Here is a 10397-nt window from a genome sequence, read left to right as displayed (position 1 = left end):
TAAACAAATCTCAGGATCAAACACTGTCTGTAGCTGGTCTTCTCTTGGAAGAGCCCTGCTTCTCACATGGACAACTGTATGTTGGCTGCTCAAGAGTGGGCAGCAAAAAAAAAAACCTATTTGTATATGCTCCACAAGGGAAAACAAGGAACATAGTTTACAACGAGGTGTTATAATCACAACAGCAAGAAAGTATGTACATGATCACCTTCTTTTACGAAGCTTCATTGACTTTCATATATTTATATTGATATACATATATATACGTGTGTTTGGGTGCGTGTGTGTATATACATCTCTATATATAAAGATGATGCGTAGTCTAGACGGCGTTTTTAGATTTCATTATTCTCTTTAACCCGGGCAACGCCAGGTATTTCTGCTAGTAATTAAATATTATTAAGAATTGTATAAAAAAATGTTGAAATATTTTGTGTATTGTAGAAGTATAAGCAATTTGTTGTACATAAATTTTAACAAGAAAGTTTTATATGGACCCTCAAGGGCCACATGGACCCCGGTTGAGAACCCCTGCTCTAGATTCTCTTGTTGCTGCTGGCTCTGTTGTTCTCCCTTTCTCCACTTTTTGAGTTCTTCAGGGCTGAGAGCCTTCAAACAATCCTGTCATATGTATAGTAACTAAGCTTTCTGGCCAGCACACCAGTCTTATGGTGCTTCATTTCATATATTTGATATGGCACAGTTCTGGTGTATTTCTTTGTTATTATTCAGGGGTTGTATATGCATTGAGATGCCACCTGACTATATGTCATTTCCTTGGCATGCATCACCTGTTTGTATTGTGCTGCAAAAGTGTAACAGCAAGCAAGGTTTAGTCATATCTGATATCTTTGGCTGTAGGCCTCATATTGTGTTAATCCAGATATATATATATGCATGCAGAGGCGCAGTGGCCCAATGGTTAGGGTAGCGGACTCGTGGTCATAGGATCGCGGTTTCGATTCACAAACCGGGCGTTGTGAGTGTTTATTGAGCGAAAACACCTAAAGCTCCACAAGGCTCCGGCAGGGGATGGTGGCGAACCCTGCTGTACTCTGTCACCATAACTTTCTCTCACTCTTACTTCCTGTTTCTGTTGTGCCTGTATTTCAAAGGGTCAGCCTTGTCACACTGTGTCACGCTGAATATCCCCGAGAACTACGTTAAGGGTACAGGTGTCTGTGGATTGCTCAGCCACTTGCACGTTAATTTCACGAGCAGGCTGTTCCGTTGATCGGATCAACTGGAACCCTCGTCATCGTAAGCGACAGAGTGCCAACTTAATATATGCATGCACTGATTTGGATTTCTTTGCTTCCTTTCTTTTAAAAACTAGCCATATGGTTCCATAAGCCTTAACTCTTTAGCATTCAAACAGGCAATATCCAGCCAAAATATTCTACCTGTTTTATGTTCAAACTGGCCAGATCTGGCCTCTGCCATCTATCCTATAATGTCATTCTAGATATTAAATAATTACAGCATTGAAATCTCAAAGCTACAAGGGAATGCATGATTAATTCAAAACAATGTAAATAAATAAGCATTACATTTCACAGAATAATGTGAATGCTAAATAGTTAAACTGACTGATAGTTTTAATTACATTAAAGCATTTTCTAAGGTCCTTTCATTTTTAGTTTCCCCACCAAAAAGGTAATTCTTTTTGCCATTTTGTAATATTAGGTTTGTAGTATACACAAACATATGTATCTTAGTATTTTGTTTCTTTTACACTACACATTAACCACCTACAATTGTTCTATTGAGGGCATGAAGAAACCTGTGCTGTATTTTGGCATTCTAGAAATAGACAACTTTCCTCTTGTGTCTGTTGCTTGTGGGCAAAGAATTCTGGCAATGATGTACTTTTCTTAGTTAAAAAAAATAACTACCATACATAGTTTATTTTTCTTGGCCAGGTGGTTCATGTTCAGTATCTTTGTTGGTGGTGGTGGTGGTGAAAAAGAAATCAATATCTTTTCACTGTTTCTTCATTTGGCAAAATGTGTGTGTGCATGTATGCATTGTTGTTTTTGTTTCTTATAATGCTGCAGATGTTTGAGATGACTCTTTAACAGATAAGTGACATTAGTCACTGCTATCTGATAAAGAGTAATTTTTCCTCTGTGGACTTTTTATGTCTTTTGTAGTTAAATTTCTTTCTCTCTTTTGTGTTTCTTTTCTGTGCTCTCGCATTCATTTGAATTTTCTGAGAGAAAGCCATTTTTGATTGTATGTAAAACACAATAAGATTGTTTAAGATGTCTGAAAATGACAACCCAGAATGTTCTGAAAGGAGTTCCTTAAGAAAATATTTAAGAAGACATGTTTTTTTTTTTTTTTCCTACAGTTATAATAATACATTCAAATTTTGGCACACAGTCAGTAATTTCGAGGGAAAGGGGCAAGTCTATTACTGTCACCCCAGTATTTGACTGGCACTTTATTTTGTTGCCAAAAGCATGAAAAGCAAAGATAATCTTGGCTGTGTTTGAACTCAGAATGTATCAAGCCAGAAGAAATGCAACCAAGCAATTTGTCCAACATGCTAAAAATTCTGCCAATAATAATAATAATAATAATAATAATAATAAAAACAGAAACAATTCCTATCATAGTAGGTGCCTTAGGTATAATAAAAAAATATTCAGACAAATACATAACAAAAATAGCAGGACTTACAAATATATATAACATACAGAAAATTGCACTACTGGGTACTGCACACATTCTACGCAAAACACTTTCAATACAGTAAACATAAGAGCACCACAGCAAACCACAGCACATACCCAAGGCGCACAGAGCTGCGCTCGGTAGTGAAGTGAAAGCACGTTATAAAAATAAAACTACTGAATAATAATAATAATAATAATAATAATAATAATAATAAAAGCCCTGGTGCAGTACCAGGCAGTGGCTCATATGGCTTCTGATCTTAATTGATTGGAAGTGTTATCATGTCCATTGTTTTGTTTTGGTATAAAAGATGGGCTACTGTAAATATTCTGCTCAATACCTCAGATTTGCTTGTCAGTTGCTTGACCATAACCAGTTGAGCATGTCCCTTGGTGGCTGATGATATGTGCATCTCTGATCATGAGTAGAAGTAGTGGGGGAGCATCATAGCCATGTGTTGAGAGGAATTCTTTGGGGTTTGAATAATTCACCTCTGGAAATATGGATGTTTCCTTAAACAACCCTTATTTAAGGACCATTTGAATGGGATGGGCTACTTGACCTGAAGAAAATTCTAACTGGGTCCCACTTGCAAGGTCATGCGTTGTTTATCTTGATATGAGATCACCATGTCGCGCACACATGGTTGTGATGCATGCGCCTGGTGTACTCTTATCAGACAGGTAGTCATGATGGGTATAGTGGGCTTCGTATATTTTACCCCAGTGTCACTTTGATGGCATTCACTACTCTCTCACTCAATAATAATAATAATTTTTGTACTATAGGCACAAGGCCTGAAATTCTGTGGGAGGGGGCTGTTTGATTATATTGACCCTGAAAGGATGAAAGGCATAGTTGACTTCAGTGGAATTTGAACTCAGTATGTAAAGTGAGATGAAATGCTGCTAAACATTTTGTCCAGCATGCTGATTCTACCAGTTTGCCACCTTAAGAATACTAATAATAATAACAATGATGATGATAATTCATCTCAAAATTTAGTTGTTTGCTGTTGTTAGCATTGCAGTTGTTTAACCCCAGGTCAGCTCTGTTTGTGATCAAAGATTATTCAACCCCATAAGATTATCCTGTCTTTTTTGTATATCCAGGATTTCATTTATCCAATGCCTCAATCCTTACTTTTTTTTTCAAAGACAACTGAGCATATTTGGGGGATGGCTGCTATTTCTAGTAGGTCAAACATTCACTGGCTCAGCGACAACACTAATTAAAGTTTGCTCTTCCCCCACACAATCAAAAATAAATAAATATGCAAAGCTGGTAAGTTCCTTTCATGTACAGCATTTCCTATAATAATCAAACAGAAGTAATTGAATGTCACTTTTTTTTTTTCTTGTTTTGTTTTAAATAATTTAGGACTTCCTGAGAATTTTCATAACAAAGACTGGAAACCTCCATCTGAAGCTCCGTGTATCATAAAACTTCTTTGTGAGAAACACAACGGACTTGTTGTGGATGCTAAGACAATTAAAGAACATCACTGGAAGCCCTATTTGAAAGAACTTTTCAGGAAACTCCCTTTGAAGCAAATGTTCAGGGAGCCTGTAAGCTGCTTGTTTTCCTTCTTTTGATTTTTCTCCAAATATCCAGTCTACGCACACTTGTATAGATACATGTTTGCACACACAGATGTTCATACAAACATGCACACCTACTCATTAACATGTCTTCATCCACACGAACACATTTACATGCACATGAACAAACACATGCATGCATATGTAATGCATTTTCTAATATGGTTATGCTTGGTGATGTTCATATTTTGCCAATGCCTCGATATATGAGTCAATTTGTTCCTGAAGATCGCTTGTAAAGCAAAAAACTCATAAAGCAGAGCAATTTCACATAGGAGCAATGAAATTTTATGCTGTCATTGTGGAGGCGCAATGGCCCAGTGGTTAGGGCAGCGATCTCGCGATCATAGGATCGTGGTTTTCATTCCCAGACTGGGCATTGTGAGTGTTTATTGAGCAAAAACACCTAAACCTCCACGAGGCTCCAGCAGGGGATGGTGGTGAACCATGCTGTACTCTTTCACCACAACTTTCTCTCACTCTTACTTCCTGTTTCTGTTGTGCCTGTAATTCAAAAGGTCAGCCTTGTCACACTGTGTCACGCTGAATATCCCCGAGAACTATGTTAAGGGTACACGTGTCTGTGGAGTGCTCAGCCATTTGCACGTTAATTTCACGAGCAGGCTGTTCTGTTGATCGGATCAACTGGAACTCTCGACATTGTAAGTGACAGAGTGCCAACAACAACAATATAAAAATTATTCTTAAAGTTTTTCCATTGTGTTTTTGTTTTCTTTTCCAGATATTAAGGGGCAACGAAAGTAACTTAGCTGGTGTGTTGGACACTGGAAACTTTGAAGCTAATTTGTAAGTTTGATTTTTATGTTTTATATGTTTTATAGATGCAAGCATATGGTTTTGGTGTCAGTACCTTTGTACAGTACCTTAAGCACTTGAGAAGGGCTGACCAAAGACATGTGAAATTTGATAGACAGAAACTGAAAGTTCATTGTGTGTGTGTGAGACGTTAAACAATGATGATATATATATATGTGTGTGTGTGTGTGTGTGTGTGTATATATATATGTATATAAATATATATATATATATATATACATACACACTCACACACACACACGTGAGTGTATATACATATATGTATGTGTTTATATATATATGATGATGGCCGACCACTCGTGACCGAGGAAGACCATTGCCGACCTTCAGGAACATTGTGCGCTCTAGGACTAACTTATATTTTGCATTTGCAGCTCCGTTGGTGGCTAATGAGCCCTGCTCTTGACAAGCATACACGACTGCAAACATTGCAGATTAAGCTTTCCCCATTCACTATACGAGCCGTGTGCTTTCGCGCAGCTCGCTTAAGTTCTTCATGCTGGATACGTGCTCTCTCAAAAGTGTCGATCCCTTCCTTAACCTGCTTCCTCCATCCGTGGCGATGACAGACATTGTTCTTCCAGTCAGTGTCCTGCATATCACAGTCCTTAAAGCGCAGACACATATATATACAGACACATGTAAGCTATGTTAATAACTAATTACAAGACCTTAGATTCAACTAACTCTCTTCTCATCTACCATACAACGGATTCACTGAACTTTGAACCTAACTAAAATGTAAGACTATTAAATTATTGAACATTTTCTTCTTCCTGTTTTTTCTTTACACTTTCTTTCTCACTATCCCCTTTTGCTTATCTTTGCTATCTTTGTTCTGATGATGTATATCAATTGCAATGAGGTAAATACATATTTACTCCAGCCTGATATATGGAAACAGCTGTAAAATTACTCTATCATACTCCCATCTTACTTAATTAATTAAATAACGGCTTTATAACACCAAAGATCCACTTCTCATTGTTATTTATTTCTCCGTTTTCTTATCGTCTTTATATACATTAAACTACGGTTTACTTTTCATTTACCCACTACTGTATACCATATAACAAGGACCATACATACATACATACAGACGTAATTACCAGGAGTGCCTCTGGATACATCTATCCCTTAGATGGTTTTCATACATCTAACATATCTTACATAATATATATATATAAAATTAAAACATTAGGGTAAAAAATTGGATATTAATTAATATCAATTTAATACCAGGGAACAAGCACATTAAAAGAATCAAGGAGATTCAGAAAAATATCTGACATCTCAAAGGATTATTGTATATGTATTTCCTTTGAGAACAATTCGGTCTTAGTAGACACATTACATGTGATCTTCTTCTAGCACATTAGAAGTCCACCTAGTGGTCTCCTTTATATATACATACATACATACATATATATATGTAAGTAAGGAGTGGCAATGGGCACAAGTGTGGGGGTAAAAGGAAAGTAAGGGTATGGGTGTGAGATGCCTTTACATGGAAGGAAAGCATTTGTATTTCTAAATATATAATTTGTTCAGTTGAAAATATATTTTGCAATACTATGGAGGATTTCTTGTTTCCAGATTTTAATTTTAAAAAAAATGACATAATTTCATCTCTTAATAACCCCCCCCCCCAAATCTTGCCTTTTTTTTCCCACTTCAAGAAAGATTGTTTCAATGTGTTTTCCACCTTTATTACAGCAAAGCAATCAACCGTGCTTATGGGGAATATGTCTTAAGAGTAGGAGATTTTGATGAAACAATATTCTTGGAAAATTACGCCACTGAAGAGATTGGAACTCCTAGAAATCAGTCGGATTTTTCCGATGGAATTCCAATGGATCGGAGTATTCACCAACATTTGGATGAAGTGAGTGTTTATAAGAATTATTTATTTTATGGGATTTGAATGACAACTTTTTGAGTGATTGAATGATTATTGATTATGACTGATGTTTCGTTAAAGCTAGAATCATTGATTCTTGCATCATTATGGAATCTATTTTTGGAAGGATACTAGAGTCATTCATTCTTGCATCATGGAATCTATTTTTGGAAGGATATCTAACATCAATCCTCAAAAAAAAAAAAGAAAAGAAAAAGCTATGTTATGAACCATTCGTTGCTGCTTAATGAAGCAATGAACGGCTGAAACCTTAAATTAGAAAACCATCTAACATGAGAATGGGTTCAGAATATGGATAATTAAAAGAATAAAATGACAAAATGAGAAAGATAATAAAAATGTAAATTCAGAAGAGAATGAGGCTAATTTAACTCTTTTGATACTAGCCTGCTGGAACAGCTCCTGATTCTATGATATAAACGCTTATTTTCAAATTATGTAAGTTAAAACCTTCTGTCTAAATTTTATCATGCTCATTTATGTTTGAAACACCAGCTTCGTAATAATGACAAAGTTATCTTGCTAAATCCTTTGTTATTTTAAGTATTAATTAAAGCAAAGGTATTGTATTTCTGTAGAAAGGTGGTAACAAGGAATGTATAAGTAACTTGTAGCAACTTTATGACTGGAAGTTGGCATTGGAACAACATTGTTTGGAAAGAGGATGGTGTAATGATTCTGCATGTTATAGTAAACTTAATGGCATAGAACATCAGACTGCTAGATTCGCATTGGAAATTTTCCCAAGGGTGACTACTGTATGAAAAACCAGTTAAGTGATAGGCTTAGTACTTAAGGTATGGGTTTGTGCCAAGGTAGGATACCACTTGTGTCTCTCTTTCTCAGGAGACAAGCTGAGAGCAAGTCACTACACCTAGTATTTGTTGATCTGGAGATGAGATCTGACAGGGTACTGTGCTCTGTAGTTTGGTGGTTGCTTTTCAGTAGGTCAATGAGTTCAGCGAGAAATTTAGAATGCAAGTAGGTTCCCTCTTGACCCTCTCCAGTTTATTACAGTTTCCCAGGCCTTATGAAAGTGTTTAAAGACCAGCTGACTATAGGATCTTCTGTATACTAATGACCAACACTTCATGACTGATTCTGTTGAAGAATTAAAGAAATACCAAATGTGGAGGCAAAGCTTAGAATAAACAGGCCTTAAATGAGAAATGTTTAGTTAGGAAGAAGGATTACTGTCATCTGAAGAATGACCATGCTCAGTATGTGTAAACAGAATAGTTATGGATTCCATACAGTTTACCTACTGTACAACCAATGGTACACAAGAGGTGCAGAAAGGACTTTCTATTTAGTGAATGCACAGGAGTAGTTAGCAGTAAGAGGTCCAATGATCTTAGGACACTGAATTTCACAAACGAGATGGTAAAGGATAGTAGCAAGTAGTGAAATCCTATGAAGGAAAAGAACTGTTCAATCCATGCAAGAGTGGAAAAATGAGTGTGAGAAAATGATTAGGATAATTAGCATGTAATTTGAGGCTGACTTTGGTTGCTATTTCTGGTGGTTGAGCAGCCATGTAGAGGCTCTCTTATTGGTTTCCTATTAAGCAGGTTGTTGGATTATGTTCAAGTGCCCTTACTGACTGATGAACGATAGGGTTTTGCTTACTTAGCCTTGGGTTTATCATGATTGCGCAAGCCTATGATCAAAAGCATTCTAGCCTTGACTGTCCCCCCTTTTTTTTTTTTTTGAGGTTTCTAGGATATGATTTGAGATTTAGCTGCTATTCTAGCAAGTTGATTGACTGTGTAAAACAGTGGTTCTCAATCCACATAAGATTTGTTTTATTAAAATTTATGTGCAATAAATTGCATATACTTCTTCAATACACCAAATATCTTGACAATTTTTTTTAATGCTATTCTTAAAAATATTAAGTTCCAAAAATATAATGGGATTTTTTAAAAGATTGAATGGCTAAGAGGGTCCACCCAAGTAAAATAAGAATCAAAGGTCCATAGGTACAAAATGGTCAAAAAACACTGGTGTAGAAGCTCCCTTATTTTATGCAGGATAAATGTTATTTGTCAATGATTGTATTATTAGCTCATTGGCTAAACTGGTTTTGATTTGATATTTCATCTTATTTATTATCATTTCCATTTACTGTTCTTTCTTGTTAAATCCATTATTTTTTCTTCTGCAGACACGAAGTCTTGCACCACCAACCCCTTTGACAGGACGGCGCTATCTGAAAGAGAAAGATCCCAACATCACACCTATATCAACTGCTACTCAGAGTGTTAGTCGGTTGCAAGCTCTGTTGTCTGGCCGGAAGACCTCACCAAGTGATGGCCTTATAGCAATATTTGAGTAGGTTTGATTCCTTTCTTTCCCTTACTCTTGATAATTAATGATTTGCATAAAAAAAAAACACAAAGGAAAAGTGACTGGAGACAGATATTAAATAATGTGATCATCATCATCATCGTTTAACGTCCGCTTTCCATGCTAGCATGGGTTGGACGATTTGACTGAGGACTGGTGAAACCAGATGGCTACACCAGGCTCCAATCTGATTTGGCAGAGTTTCTACAACTGGATGCCCTTCCTAACGCCAACCACTCCGAGAGTGTAGTGGGTGCTTTTACGTGCCACCGGCACGAAGGCCAGTCAGGAGGTACTGGCAATGGCCACACTCGAAATGGTGTATTTTACGTGCCACCTGCACAGGAGCCAGTCCAGCGGTACTGGCAACGAACTCGCTCAAATGTCTTTTCACATGCCACTGGCACAAGTGCCGGGAAGGCGACGTTGGTAATGATCATGCTCAAATGGTGCTATTTACGTGCCACCGGCATGGAAGCCAGACAACTGGTGCTCTGGCAATGATCACGCTTGGATGGTGCTCTGATAGACATTTTTTATGTGTTTATATTTTATACAATTCAGTGTATGTAAACAAAATATACATAAGTTCACTTTCTATAGTTTTTACCATTATTTTAATTCTCTTGTCAACCAAAAGGTATTATTTCTGAAATATTTTGAATTTAGTAGTTCTTCGTGTAACAGTTGTATAAGTACAGGTAGGGCTGTGTAGTAAAAAGTTTGCTTCTCAACCACATGGTTCCGGGTTCAGTCCCAATGTTTGACAGTTTATTTTAAAACATTTAAAAAATCTTATGTGACTCAATTGTGAGTGAAATATCTGACAATATCTTGCATCATTCAAAAAGTTAATTGTATTTAATCTTTGAGTTTTAAATTTTGAAATCTTCAATTATTTTTTTTTCCTTGTTTCAACCACAACAAAAAAAAAAATGGGTCTTCTTTTATTAATTCTTACTGTTTTCTTTTCTCTTCCTTTAAAATATTTTCAGGGAGTGTTCTAG

At 36.5% G+C, this 10397-nt stretch overlaps 1 protein-coding gene across 1 annotated transcript in view; it reads left to right on the top strand.

Moving 5' to 3' along the window:
* LOC106873599 (retinoblastoma-like protein 2) overlaps positions 1-10397 on the top strand; it is a 70277-nt gene that overhangs the window by 30604 nt on the left and 29276 nt on the right. The window contains exons 6-10 of the mRNA XM_052967670.1: positions 4063-4250; positions 5026-5090; positions 6837-7005; positions 9209-9375; positions 9994-10030. Of these exons, the coding sequence (XP_052823630.1) occupies positions 4063-4250; positions 5026-5090; positions 6837-7005; positions 9209-9375; positions 9994-10030 (626 nt within the window). The remainder of the gene's footprint in view (positions 1-4062; positions 4251-5025; positions 5091-6836; positions 7006-9208; positions 9376-9993; positions 10031-10397) is intronic.

Source organism: Octopus bimaculoides, chromosome 4 (assembly GCF_001194135.2).
Source record: "Octopus bimaculoides isolate UCB-OBI-ISO-001 chromosome 4, ASM119413v2, whole genome shotgun sequence".
NCBI classification, from domain to species: domain Eukaryota; kingdom Metazoa; phylum Mollusca; class Cephalopoda; order Octopoda; family Octopodidae; genus Octopus; species Octopus bimaculoides.
This window is presented reverse-complemented; position numbering and strand designations above follow the sequence as displayed.